The 15,226-nt window shown below is 41.1% G+C and overlaps 1 protein-coding gene across 1 annotated transcript in view; it reads right to left on the reverse strand.

Annotated features, from left to right (window-relative positions):
• LOC149274815 (chitinase domain-containing protein 1) overlaps positions 1-14,340 on the reverse strand; it is a 122,844-nt gene extending 108,504 nt beyond the window's left edge. Inside the window, exons 1-6 of the mRNA XM_089505248.1 lie at positions 14,230-14,340; positions 11,630-11,779; positions 7,197-7,329; positions 6,643-6,687; positions 6,378-6,484; positions 5,578-5,639 (exon numbers count right to left, since the gene is read on the reverse strand). Coding sequence (XP_089361374.1) covers positions 5,578-5,639; positions 6,378-6,484; positions 6,643-6,687; positions 7,197-7,329; positions 11,630-11,779; positions 14,230-14,340 — 608 coding nt within the window. The remainder of the gene's footprint in view (positions 1-5,577; positions 5,640-6,377; positions 6,485-6,642; positions 6,688-7,196; positions 7,330-11,629; positions 11,780-14,229) is intronic.
• Positions 14,341-15,226: the final 886 nt, after the last annotated feature.

Consider the following 15,226-nt stretch of genomic DNA (forward strand, 5'->3'; position numbering starts at 1 on the left):
TGGAAATCACCAGCCATTCTGTTATATATGGCTAAGCAGTTGTAACCTGGGATAAGTACAGAGTAATTGCAAATTGCAGGAGCGTTTAAGAGGATTCTTAAAGATTTAAATGCTCAGGGATTTCGTAACTGTATAGAAAGCTAATTTGCGTGTTCTCACCCAGGACTGCAGTGAACGTGTACGTCAAAACAGGTTATTGATCAAATTCCATCACTGGGTAATTTCAAGTTACCTAAAAGTGACATTGAACTGTCAGGAACGAACACTATTCTTTATATATATATATTTACGTCACATGTACTGGTTATATGTTAATAGCTGACCGGTGTATTCACTAATCCATGAGTTTGCATTAGAGTTTATCACGTTATGTCACGTGTGTAACGTGTGAAGCATTGTATATCACCTGTTGCAATCATCACCTTTAATTGTTTTTGTGATTAACATTTCTACTCTCTGATTACACTATATATTATAAATGGACAACCTAGATGAACTCCCCCCTGACAGAAGGCTTGTGTGGTCCCTGCATAAAGCGAGGAGATTTCCTGAATGCTATGTGCATTATGAAATGTGACCTTCTTGCAGGAGAAGCTCACTGGGTTTTGTCCATCAAAACCAAGTTGGCCAGTTGAAACACACTGTTTACTGAATATACGCCAGAGTAATAAATCAGGGTGCCGAAATGTTTTCAAGCAATGCTAAAAAGTCTTTAAAATTCTATTAACTAATTTTGACCAGCACTTTCATTGTTCCAACAGAGCTGTATATGGAAGAAGAAATTCAAAATACTGCTTTGTTGATGGGCTCAAGTAACGTACATTCCCATTACTACAATCTCAAGGCGCAGTCAAAGCACTCAACACAGAAATACGTTTATAATCTAGACTGGTCTCCAAACTGACCTACTGCTAAGTTATATCTGTACTATAATATATTATGCTTAAATAAATGTACCAAGATACAAGGTAAATTATATTAGTTCATCTATATTGTTTCATACTACAACCTACAGTGCCACTGATTCATAAAGCGTCTTCATTTTCAAAGGGGTCAAAACCATTCAAAAATAGACATTCGTTTTTGTCTACTGTCCCTTACGGCCCTACTAATTAACTGCGTATTGGTAAAATATTTTGTAACCAATATGCTATAATTAAGCTGCAAGCCCTGGAGCGAGGGAAATACATGCATTTCTAAGGATCACAAGACAATATTAAAAGGATAACATATAAATGTATATTCAATAAAGTGCATATAATGGCTGGAGTATCCCCTAAAGCAGTTTTGAATGGAACACTTTTCCAGGCTTTAAATTGGATTACAAAAACTAGGACAAATGTCTGCAGTGATGTGGGAGTTAAATATAGACAGTGTCATATGCTCATTTACATATCCATATGTCCAATGTGTGACACAGGTGGTAAGCACAGGATATATTTCAGTTAAGGCTTGGAGTGACAACGGGTTTACTTACCAACTCCATTGCACCCAGAAAACTTTCTGTGTGTGTACGTGTCCTACTTGGGGTACCTGGCATCGTGTATACGAACATCTGCACAGAGTTTAGGCTAAACCCTCCCAAGTCTAAACTGGAGATTCCACAGAAGGTTGTGGAGAATAGCAGGGCTAAGATCCTGTGGGACTTCCAGATCCAGACAGACAAGGAGGTACTGGCCAATCAACCCTACATCGTGGTAGTAGACAAGGACGGAAAGGCAGCGGTGGTGATAAATGTAGCAGTGCCAAGTGACAGAAGCATCAGGAAGATGGAGTGTGAGAAGCTTAAGAAGTACCAGGGCCTAAAAGAAGAACTAGAGAAGATGTAGTGAGTGAAGGCCAAAGTGGTACCAGTGGCCATAGGAGCACCCGGGGCTGTGACTCCTAAGCTGGGAGAGTGGCTCCAACAGATTCCAGGAATGACATCAGAATCGGGCTGCAACTAACGATTTTCATAATCGATTAGCTGGACGATTATTTTTTCGATTAATTGATTAATCTGATAAAAAAATAAATGTACATTTTTCATTTAAAATAATTTAATGAACATACTGGATGTTAAAAACAGCAGAAAAAAAAACAAGAAAAATTACCGTATTGGCTCGGATATAGGCCGCACCCTAAAAGTTTGGTGCTTTTTTAAAGAAAAAGTTTTTTTCTTTAAAAAAGCACCAAAAAAAAAATGCTGCCACTCTGTCCCCCTCCCCGAGATATGCTACCACTGTCTCCCCCCCCCGAGATATGCTGCCACTGTCCTCCCCCCCGAGATATGCTACCACTGTCCTCCTCCCCCCGAGATATGCTACCACTGTCCTCCTCCCCCCCGAGATATGCTGCCACTGTCCTCCTCCCTCCCCGAGAAATGCTATCACTGTCCCCCCCCCGAGATATGCTGCCACTGTCCTCCTCCCTCCCCGAGAAATGCTATCACTGTCCTCCCCCCCCCCCCGAGATATGCTGCCACTGTCCTCCTCCCTCCCCGAGAAATGCTATCACTGTCCCCCCCCCCGAGATATGCGGCCACTGTCCTCCTCCCTCCCCGAGAAATGCTATCACTGCCCCCCCCCCGAGATATGCTGCCACTGTCCTCCTCCCTCCCCGAGAAATGCTATCACTGTCCCCCCCCCCCCGAGATATGCTGCCACTGTCCTCCTCTGCCCCCCCCCGACTTACCGGAGCAGACTCCCGGGTGTCTTGCGGGGCCGGCGGGGGACATCTACGCAATACGCGTATACAACTTCCGGTGCCGGCACTGGATGTATTGCGTAGATGTCCCCCGCCGGCCCCGCAAGACACCCGGGAGTCTGCTCCGGTAAGTCGGGGGGGGGGGGGGGGGGCAGAGGTAAAACGCATTGTGCGGACGGTCCGCACGATGCGCTTAGACAACCTCCCGTGCCGGCACCCCCCCCGCAGGTCCCCTGCACCGCTGCGGGGGATCTGTATCCTAACCCCGCTGTCTGCCCGGCGCCCGGGACTCCATGTCCCGGGCGTCGGGCGCTAGACCCCGAATATAGGCCGCACCCCCACTTTAAAGACTTAAAGTGGGGGGAAAAAGTGCGGCCTATATTCGAGCCAATACGGTAATTTCTTGTTTTTATTTCCCAACCTGCCCCCTCCCCCACTTATGCACATTTGAGCACAGGCTTGCCACTCGACCCCCACGTGACCTTCTGGTGCTCAGTCATAGAAGCCCCAGTGAAAGTGCAGGCAGTATCAGAGGTTGTCTGCGCAGACGCCCACCGGAAAAGCTGATCCAGATCTCCTGCAGCGCTGCGTGGGGACCCTCCTCTCTGGCAGCCGGCGAACATTGCTCAATGCGCATAGACAACCTCCGTCAATGCTGGCCGGTACTTCCGCCAGAGCTTCTATGGTGAAGCACCGGAAGGTCATATCACGCTGGTGCTCCTTCATAGATCTTATATTCGATGAAGTCGATTCACCTAATCGATAATTAAATTCATTGCCATCGATTTTCATTATCGATTAGTTGTTGCAGCCCTACATCAGAACATTCTGTTCAGAAGACTGAAGTACTAGATAATAAGATGGCTGGACTGCCCCTTTAAGTTGAGGAAGGCATGTCTTCGATGCAGTGCATTCCAGCCCAGCCATGCCACATACACAAAGGCAGTTTGAAATCAGAAGCAGAAAAGTATACAGTGAGCCGGGATATTTCACCCAACATCAGGGCCTGAACTCACACATGCTCTACTGGATGAATGGGTAACATGCCAATATGTGTTCAGCAACATCTCATAAGTACAATGATACCCCCATGCATGGGTTTGTAGGGTTGTTTGGGGACTAAAAGGCCACATTTGGGAAGTGTGCATTTTTCAAATTGTAAGTGTTAAAAATTCTGTCCACATATCCTAATTTAAGAGATCTTTGAAGCTGGTCGGTTCAATTTACATCAACAAATCAGATCTCTTAAATAGGTACAACTGCTTCTGGGTGCCAGACACATCAATTGATGTTTTTCCGTGACTTGCCTGGCACGTCAATTGTCGTGAAGGGGTTAAAGCCACAGTACAAAGTCTTTTTTCATCCACTATGGTCTGAAATTTGAGCCAATGACTGGTTGCTTAAGCTGTCAATCAGTGGAGGTACAACTTTCCAATGAAATCAAAGGGAGAATTCCTGTCACTGATTGATAGCTTAAGCAGCTAATCAGTGGTATTAAAGGGCTGTCATTTAAATCAAAGGGGAGACTTTACACACTGAGATCCAAATAGACCCCTGAATGTAGCAGAGCTGTGGCTGCATGACTAGACGCGAAAACATAATGTGCAGCGAGATGCATTCATCCAGACATTTAAAGGGGCCACACAGCTTCAATATGCATTAACGTGCATTTGAGGGCTGGAGTGTCCTTTTAAAGTAAAGAAAGACGACCCTGGTGCTATTCTGTGAGTGACTGCCCTGAAATATATTAACATTCTATGGTCTTAAGGGTGCAATAAGGTGCTTACCGTTTTCAGTGGGAAAATAGTGATGATTACTCTGTAGAAAAAAAATTATTAAAACCCAAAGTGTAAAGCAAAGGCTTGATAAATGGACCATGTAATCTTGTTGCTTACCCTTCAACTCACGAACTTGCAAGCAATTGAATGGATTTTAGCAATTTAAAAAAAGATCTATAAGAAATATCCAAATTTGACTTTTTGTGCTACAAATGGAAAGTGAAATACACTTTTAAAAGGTATTTCATATGATAAACATTTCAAAATAGGTAAATAAAGTAAATATAACTTTACTTTATTGATTCCAAATTATTGTAAAAAGGAGCCAGATTGTGTAAATCCTTTTGCGAGGGCAAATAAAATCTCTTTGAGGGCAGCGACACTACTGCATGGAGAACATGTTAGTTTACATCTGGAGCAAGAACATATAACTATGAGAAGCTGAGGAGGGAATCAGCTTTTGATTTTTAACTTTGGAAGCCTGGAAACATGGTATGTGAGAACCGGCATGATACTACTTATAAATGGTTTCCATATTATTAGCTGCTTATTTTCTATCCCAGGATTGTCCCCGGCATTCTGGCTTCTTTCAAATGAAATTAGAAAGATAAAGAAGTTTTAGCGCTGCCTTGCCAAGAGTTCCAGGGAGTCAAGCAAGATCCCCATTTATATGCATGTACAAAAAGTGCTCCTGCTGACTTCAAAGTAAGCGCTTCCCTGATGCTGACTCATCAGCGGCAGGAAAGGCTGCGGCATTTTAGTTTTTTTAGCTACAAGTTTAAGGATACATAATAAAATACAACAATATCAATGTGTGGTTCGTATTTTTTTTTTTAGGGAAAATCTTTTGCAGATGGGTTGATTTTCATGCATCCCATACAAAAATCTTGATCTCATAAAAGCCTTAAACAAGTTAAAAACGTGTAAATCCCTCAAAACGTTAGCGGCACGGTCGTATTCTGCAAAAGTTTATTGTATGGCTTTTGGAAGTTACATCATCACAACATCACAAAAATACTGTATTTGCTCGATTCTAATGCAATAGAATGCCCTGGGGGGTGTGAAGAGGTGAAACACGATGCCTAATAAGAGGTATTAACAATGTTATACTCACTGTCTTTTGTGCCCACCCAGTTGACTCCAAACTTCCACCACAAAGCCATCAAAGCGCTCATCCTAAAGATATTACAGGTTGGTTAGTAATTAGTATTGATCACAGTATGGCTTTGCCAGTTCCTCAAATGAATCTCATTAGGACAAGATTTCAAGTTATCCAGCAAGAGCGCTGTCAATACCTACTCTGTTTAGGGGGAGGCAGGACAGAGAAGACACGCATAAAGAGACATTCTAGGTCAATGTGGTGACAATCAGCAGGGACATTTCTAGATTTGCTTAAGCAACTGCACCACTGCAAACCTCATAAACATAGACATTCTTTATGCCAAGAATTTGTAACATTCAGCACCATCACTCATCAGCAGCCATCACACACGTGCTAAAGGTAGTTGTGGTCCACAAACAATGGATGATATTTGTCTAAACCTGAGGGAAACAGAAGTATATTGACGACTATCAAGGCAGGAATACTCTGGGCTCTTTTCACAACCAAATAACACAAAACTCATGAGACCACCAACTACTAAAAGTATATCTCTGGCTGGGGTAGAACTATAATATTCATGGTGATAAGCAGATACAGTGCCTTTTTAAGTTGCTGATTGGGCATCATGAGAGTTGTGTTTTCCAGTTCCAGCTTGATAGCAAAAACTCCTTTACTAAACTGCACAATAAATTAGGCATAATGCATTACTCACACCACACATTCATATCTCCATTATACGAGATTCATAACAAGTTATTGCTTTTTAAATTTGGGGGTTCTGTGTGGTAATAAACCTGGATACCAAAACGTACCTTGGCAGACTGCACCAGGACACTGGCGAGTTCCTCAACTTCATCCTCACTGCTGAACAAGCTTTCAAAGTCTTGGTAAGACCACCCATCAAACAGTATGCGCGGCACTGCAAGGACAGGACAAACACTTGGATGATGCAGGAGATCTCTGCGACTGGACTTACTGGGTGCTGATTTTTATTTTAAGGACGCATGGCATTTGCATGAACAAACTTTCCTCTCCGTGCATTAGAAAGCAGCTCACTCATGTATTGCTTACACTCACCAATCTTTGTGCTCTTTGAATTCTTCCTAATGTCCTTTATCCATCCTGGAGCACAAAAACAAGCAGTAAGTCAGTTTATATACAGACGTTAACAAAGCAGCCAAAAATCCGACTTTCATGAAAATAAAGATGTAACGGTATCGCAAGCTCTAGGATGCTGCGGTTCTAAAAGGTTTTTTAATGAGGATGACTATTAAACGTTAAAAGGGACGATATTTTAATTTCTTTCTTTTTCACCAAAACATTACATATTACAACATAACGTCACACTGATATAATGTTGGACCATTACCAGGGTAGTACAAAAACTATTACAGTACCATATGTTTTAAGTTTTGCAGGAAACAGGAGATCTTGACACAGCTAAGGTACTATTTTGGCGAGCATCCCTCCTGGTAGTACAAACGGAATAATATTCCAGCCTTACGTCAACAAGAGGAATGAGTGTCAGGACTACAAAAAAGATAATGCAAGATACTTCGCTTGGATTTTGTAGATTTAGATAAAATTGTTCGTAATTATGGTTAGTATGACAAATGCTGCAGCATACAAACCTTGGTCCACGTCATGGAGCCCAGTAACCTGGTAAGACTCTCTGCCTCTTCTCCTGATTTGCAACCAGACTGGAGAGATTAGGGTGAATTTAGCTGCAAACGTTTTCGCCATGTCATAGCCATGGCTATTCCACTGTTGAAAAAGAAAACGTTCAGTGCAATAAGTGACTGAAGGAGACAAGTTGTATACTTTTAGAAAATAGCTTTTTCTATGCTGCCATCAGCACACTGTAGTTTGTAGGAATGGAAGCCATATACTGTACATACAATAATAAAAATAATCAAAAGATTAAACAATACATAGCTAGAGCTACTACAATGCATTGTTCGTGAACGCTATACCTGACGTGTAACGATTACCAAAAAATTCCTTTTTTTTTTTTTTTTTTTTTAAAGGCTACTTTTCAGCGAAGGAAGTCAGGAAGCATTACATTTCTTTGGCAGCACGGTACTGACACCTTGTGGAACTTAATGTGAATTACACAATTCAAGATTGTACTATATTAAAAAGCATCCCATGCAGCAGCAACAGCTGGAGAATATATACATGGGTAATTATACATGGGTGCAGGCAGCAGGAAATGTGTTAAACTGGACACTTCTAACGCAAGCCAAGTAGCTGGGGCAAAGTAAGAGGTTAATATATATGGGAGGGGGGGGTGGCAGAATCCTTAAAATTAAAAAGGATCACTCAGCTCTTGTAGTTATTAAAATTGCCTATAGTGTTTCCCTGTAGCAGGTGAGCTAGATCAGGGGGATCTTAGCGCAGTGAAAGAACAGGGTGTATGCCAAGCATGTGGAGGTTTGGGTGAACTCCATGTAGGTAGGTCTCAAGAATCTGTAACGGGTGTCTTCTTATATGGTCTCCAATGAGTATGGGAAGGGTTTTGTATCCATAGGATAGCTCAGTGTTTTATATTTTTGTGTGGACTTGCAAATGCATTGAGGTATCCTGCAGAATCTCTCCTTATACAGTTACCCCTGTCCCAACCCAACTCCTAGTTGTGCAGGAGAGGTGTTTGGCTGAGCACATCCTCTACCCAAAGGGCACACACGGAATATTCACCACCAGCCAGCTGCAGCTGACCTCCGCTACGATGGTCCAACAATTCTCAACACTGATTGGATGCATGAAGCAGCCAATCTGAGGTAAGAAAGTGATCTTATTGAAATCAACCAGAGCCCTTTTGATGCATGAGCGCTGAGCTGAAGAGCAAATCAGCAGAGCAAGTAGGAGGAGCATGGCCAACAGCCAATGAGCAGAATGAGGGGGAGGAGCAAGGCAGGTGCAGTGGAGAGTTCAAGCCAGTTATGTTTAATTTGAAGCACGTGTATTTGTATTTTTAAAAGAATAAAAATAAAATCAAATAGCCAAATAGTGAAAGTGTGTAGAAGACGGAGGACACCATCGATAAAAGATTAGCTAATATAGGAAGCACTTACCACATTAAAATAAGACTTTTCTACTTTTTTTTTTTTTTTTTAATAAACAGAGTTTACATTAAAAACTAATATAGTATGTACTGGAATTAATAAGGACTTGTCCTTAAGCTTCCGATAGGGGGGTTGAATCAACACAGACTGTTTATGAGAATGTGCAACAGGTGCTCCACTAATTATTCCTTTTCTTGCTTTCTACTTAAAAAGTTTTTGCATTGATTCAAAGGGCGTGGGAACATTAACCTTCTTCAGTTTTTTAAGTGAGAAATTTTGTTCCCTGTCTGTAGGAGGCCGGGACCTGAATTGTAGCTTTCCTGATCACAGTATAGATCTATCCACTGATCAACGCATCCTGCAGTGTCAGTACTGAAGGAATGAAATGCTACAACTCCAATCTGTGTAACTGCATTCAATCCTGCTTAGCAAATAATGCCCTATTACATCCTTTGTTGGGTTTAAATGTTGTTATGCCTCTGTGCGCATTTATACACAAATACTTGCATGGGAGGATAATGTAGGTGGCATATTTCCATTTTTTAGCCTTTTTTTTTTTCTTCAGACCAAACGTGCAAAAAGGTTGCCCAATGTTAATATGCAAAGATTTCACATGAAGCTTCCACAATATATCAGATCCAATCAGAGTGACATTAAAATAAAAATAGCATATGAATTGCATTGTCATTATTGAATGACAAAATGCTAATATGTTAAGGAAAAGGATAGAACCACAAAACACCCAACACTGAAAGAAAGGAGGAAAACAATGCCGCTCCTGGTTTTATTACTTAAAACCACTCCTCAAGTCAAACACAGAATCCGTTTAGATCATGCAAATGATAATCAGTACTAAAAACACGATATATTAAAAATTGAGTATTAAAAAAAAATCATAATTCCTTGGTGGGTAATGATCTGACACAAGCTACAGCATCAAACTCTTTCAGTAGCGTCAGTACGCATCCTACAATTCCTGGATGGAAACAATATCGTCAAATTTAACCGCTCCAGAAGGTAACTCTCCTTGTAGGGCAACAGATACAATCTATTCCAAGGACTTCTGCGACCAAAATCAGAGTTACCATGCCTCAAAGTAGATTTGCTACCCGTAGAACCAGATTTTACACAAAAGGTAGAATTTTAAAATGGAAAAGAGATTATAAAATAAGTAGATTTCATGATGTTCACATAGCTGACATTTCATCTGAGAAACTTTGTTAAGAGTACTGCACAGATGTTACGTTCGCAAAAGAAGATCTTGTAGATCCAAAGAATAGAAAATATCAATAAAGTCTAGAAATAAAGGTTTGCAAATATTGCAAAATAATATATCATCATGATCATGGTGACCAGGGTAGCTAAAATTTATAATTAGAAGCCAACTATGTCAACTCATCAAATAGACTTCGGCCATCCTTATTCATTTACAGATGTGTTTAATCCATTTTTTGGAGGTGGTTGCAATGCTGTTTTAGCGTTCCTCCATAGCACATCCTGGCATTGAAGGTTTCTCCTCACTTGGGATCATGCAGATGTCCATTCATTTACCAGCACATTTGGGGCAAGCCACAACCAAGCCCAGCTTGTGTTACATCACCGTCACATACAGGTCATCAGGCAGGTCTTCTTTCAGGTGATTCTCTCAGCTACTCGTGTGTTATTATACCAGAAACAGGCGAATACAATGCAGCGGCATAAATGCAACATATTGATCAAATATATAAATGGGAAAAAACAAAAACAAAAAAAATACAAACAATAAAGGCAAAAAGATACATTAGTCACGATTTACCCATTCCAAGATGATTTGACAGGAGTACTCCCATCAAGACAAAACGTTCACACACATTAATAAACTAAAACGGGAAAAAGGTATTCTTGTGTCAATCTATTGTGCATCTTCATACGTAGTCCCAAAAGAGAGTTATCAGGATATGTTTGCCCAATTTTGTCTACTAGGAGAGAAAGGTGGTCCTTGGAGATCATGAGGACATTTCTGAGCACACATGACACTATGACTGCTTTATTGATGACATCTTGGCGTTGCGCCAAGTGACCAATGAGATTGCCATTCAATGTCCCATTTAAATGACTACACTTCAGAGTATGATAGTTTTGCGATATTGCTTACGCAGCAACAAAAAATTCTGTTATCTATCACTCCATGTGCAAATGCTTCTGACGATGTTGGCTTTTAGAGAGGGAATCATCTTTGATGTGATTTATGGATGTACTTTCCTACTATTAATACCAAAAGAATGACGCCTTGTCTAAATTTCCTGTATGTTTAGAATGAATCATGTGAAGACAAGGACACAAATGATTACGGATATATATTAATATATTAATAATACACTTTGTTAGCAATGAATTAATAAGAATATATCCAATCAGTTAACATGCCAGTATGACTTAATGTTATATTTAAACTTCCCAAAGGATTTGGAGTAAAAGTTTGGAATTATTTTTAACATCAGGATATTTCTTGGTGGTGGGTCTTTAAGTAGCTCTCTCCTCTTCCACAACTCACCAACATATTTGTGTTATATAGCTTAGCTTTCCCTATTGGACATTATACGTTATGGTGTAAAGGCAGACTAAAAACAAGCCAAGCGAGCCAATACAAGACACCTAACACCACAGATGACAAAAGTTGCTAATGGCTTTTTCTGCGGCACCTACACACCGCAGAACTAGCAAATGAGAGGGCTAATATACACTATATTCAAAACATATTAACCCAATAAACTCTAAGTAATACAAGCTAAACCGCATGGCAAGAAAAGAAGAGGTCAATTCACACTCAATAGAACATAACTAAGAAATTCACATAGTAGCCAGAAGTTGTAAATAATTATATATATTTATTTCAACGTAATTTGTCTAGTTGGAGTACAGAACTGGGATATTTTATTTGGTGAACAACCTCCAGGTTATTGATTTGATTAGCTGATGAAGTCCACATAATGATGTCCAAGAGACATGATATAGCTTACCGGCGTGACGTATCCCAGCACATCCCCAGACACGTGACGTTCCTTGGTTTTCTTAGCACAGTAACTTCTATGCTCCTGAAGAATATCTTTGGCTTTAATGTCAGTGGAAACCACCCCTCGGGACTGCACTGGAACATCAGACAAGCGGGTCTGCCAAACAGACAAGGAAGAAAAAAAAAAAAAAAAAAACAACCAACAAAGTTTTCTTAAATTACAACCGGAGGTTGACCGGGTTTGCCTGCCTTTGCTAGACTAAGGATACGGACAGGGTTTGATATGCTACTTTTCTTACAGATCTCAGCATTCCAGAGATAAGACAACCTCTAAGAAATATCTCAAAAACAATTACAATAAAATATGAATTAATGTAGGTCATTAATTCATGTTAATTAATAAAATATTAATGTAGGTCATTATTTTTAGATGTATAATATTGCATATAACGCACACAGCCTGAATAAATGAATTCGGCTAAAGTTTGTGAACATAACAGATCATCTCTGACTACTTCTAGCCAAGCATACTGATGGCACCTGCTACTGTTCTGCTTTCACTCTTGGACTGAAAAAGTAATTGGCACATTTCTATTAACTGCAAAGCTAAAGCAATGAACACACAGCCTTACCTCCAACTCCAGTATATTGCAGGGATGCTCCAGCCATCATACGCGACTTAATGCATATAAGAGCCAAGAGGTCCCTTGAAGCCTCCCTTGTAAGTGCATTGTGGGATCGTATAGATCCTCCTATATGTATTTGCCCCCCCTCCCCTTATTTGTCCTGCAGAAGATGAGTTTGGCTGATCACATACTCCTCATATGTGTTATACTTACTGCCAGTGAGCTCTATCCCTGGCTCTGCAAATGTCACGAGGGCGACCACTTACAAAGTACTTTCATGTGCAGTCATCATTTGGGGAAAGTGTAGCTTCCCTTGTAAGAGTAGGATATTCAAAAGTAATGCATGTTAAAAACACACTTTATGACCAAAAGTATTGGGACACCCCTCTAAATGGGTGTTTCAGTCACATCAATTGCTAACAGGTGTATAAAATCTGCACATAGGCAGCCATCTCCATATTAATTCCCACGGCTTTGGAACAGTGCATCCAACAAGCTGATGTAGGTGTGATGGCCAGGCGGCCCCACACACTTTTGGTCATACAGCATTTTTCCCAAAAACAAGAAATATGCATCAATGAATGCTGTTTTATCTCCCTGTAAACTTGTTGTGTTTGCGATCCCTAAAGAGATGCACTTCATATTGAAATAGTCTTAATATTAACCCCTTCAGGACCAGGTGGTTTTTTTTGGTTTTTTTTTAACCATGTTTGCGCTAAAATAAGAGCCGTTTTTGTTATGTCCTTCTTCAACTGTAAATTCTCTCTTCTCATTTATATATATTCTGAAAAATATCTAAAAATGTGGGGGGAAATATCTTCACAGTTTCACCTATAAAAACTATATATATAACCAGTGCAAACAGGAAAAAAAACCTCCAAAAGTGTATTTAGGTATTTGTCCTGTTTTTTTGGAAACACCTCATATGCGTGGTATTTTTTTCAAAACGTGATATGCTGGGAGTTGTGCCCCAATAGTGGCCAGAAAAACAAAAAATGCTAAACAAAAGTATATACCACATTTGCTCAATTATAAAACGACCCCCTAAAATTTGAATATTAATTTAAGAAAAAAGAAAAAGCCTGAATATATGACTACCCTATAAGAAAAAAAAAAGTTCTTATTTTTTTCATATTTAATTAAAACTGATTGAGAAAAATTATTTATTTTGTTTTTATTTCCTTTTATTTGCATACCTGCCCCCCAGAAATGCCGTATACCCCCCTATATGCCTTTTAACCCCCTATTTGACACTCTGCCTCCCATGCATTCCTTTTAACCCCCTATTTGCCACTCTGCCTCCTTGATATGCCTTTTAACCTCCTATATGCCACTGTGCCTTCCAGATATGGCCTTTAACCCCCAATATGCCACACTACCTCCCTGATATGCCTTTTAACCCCCCATATGCCACGCTGCCTCCTTGATATGCCTTTTAACCTCCTATATGCCACTGCGCCTCCAGAAAACCATTATATCCACACACACCCAACTTACCAGCGCATCCATAGAAGTGCCAGCAGCAGTTGAGGTTGTCTGTGCGCATCTCACCAAGGCTTCCAGGCAGATCAGCAGCAGCAGAACCCTATACAAAATGGGTATTAACCCCTAAAAAGGGGTTAACGCTGCACGGCTGCTCTTATGGAAGCTGCCTGTTTTGAGCCTCCAGAATCACTCCTTGGGAGTGATCGAAGGCTCGGGCTGTGCTGGTCTGCCCACAGCAGCAGCAGCAGCAGCAGCGCCCCAGCGATCACCATGATTATGACGACGTGGGAACAATTTTTGTTACATGAGGAAATTACATATTTGGGGTACAGGGCAAATGCATATGAGGGAATACTGCAGTGTTCTCCTATACATTTCCAACTACAAGATATCACTGGTGTTGGGGGGATATGACAGCTGGAGTGCCCCTTTAATGGAAGGATTAGGGAAGTTTACATCCTCATGTGGAAAGGCTCTCAGAAACTTGTTTTCTTACCTTTTTTTCTGATGAGTTGATAGAAGCCTTTTTTGAATCAGTCTTTGACAGTGTGGCCTCAGCAAAGCGACAGGCAGCAACCACCACGATCAGGGCACTTAGTAGCCTCATGACTCCTATACACAGCTGAGTCACTGCAACAGAAATATGTACACAGTGACACGCGAGACCTGATTCCTGCTGTCAGATTGTGGGAGGGAGCCCGGCACCCAGAGAGGGAAAACGTCTGCCACGCAAACCCAGAGGCGGATTATCCACCAAGCACATGCCCGGGGCCTGCAGTGCTCTGGATAATCCATCTGCATACCATTAGTGCAGCTCCCCGCACGCTTTATCCTCTGGCGCGACATTTCTCCGTTATGAAATACGATTCTTCCGGTATCTGGCAGCGGCAGCTTCACTGAGCGCTGTACGCCTGCGTAAGATGTTGCCGGAAGCTGCCTTCCCTGCAGTCACACGGACGATTGGCCCCGCCCCTTTCCAAAGACCGTCCACACTGCTTAGCAACTCATCTAACGGTAAGTATAAAATTAATATTTGGGCTGCTGAAAGTGATGGGAGGTGGGGGTTAATTTAGGGGCAGTTATGGTTAATGGGGTCTTATGGTAAATTTAGGGGCAGTTATGATTGATGGGGTCTTTAGGTTTAATTTTGGGGCAGTTATGGTTAATGGGGTGTTTAAGGTTAATTTAGGGGCAGTTATGGTTGATGGAGTCTTTAGAGTTAATTTTGTTGCAGTTATGGTTGATGGTGTGTTTAGGGTTAATTTAGAGGCAGTTATGGTTGATGGGGTCTTTAGGGTTAATTTAGGGGCAGTTATGGTTGATGGGGTCTTTAGGGTTAATTTTGTTGCAGTTATGGTTGATGGTGTGTTTAGGGTTAATTTAGAGGCAGTTATGGTTGATGGGGTCTTTAGGGTTAATTTAGGGGCAGCTATGCTTGATGGGGTATTTAGGGTTAATGTAGGGGCAGTTATGCTTGATGGAGTCTTTAGAGT

Source organism: Sceloporus occidentalis, unplaced genomic scaffold (genome assembly GCF_023333645.1).
Source record: "Sceloporus occidentalis isolate IW3139 unplaced genomic scaffold, rSceOcc1.0.p SCAF_320, whole genome shotgun sequence".
Classification (NCBI taxonomy): domain Eukaryota; kingdom Metazoa; phylum Chordata; class Lepidosauria; order Squamata; family Phrynosomatidae; genus Sceloporus; species Sceloporus occidentalis.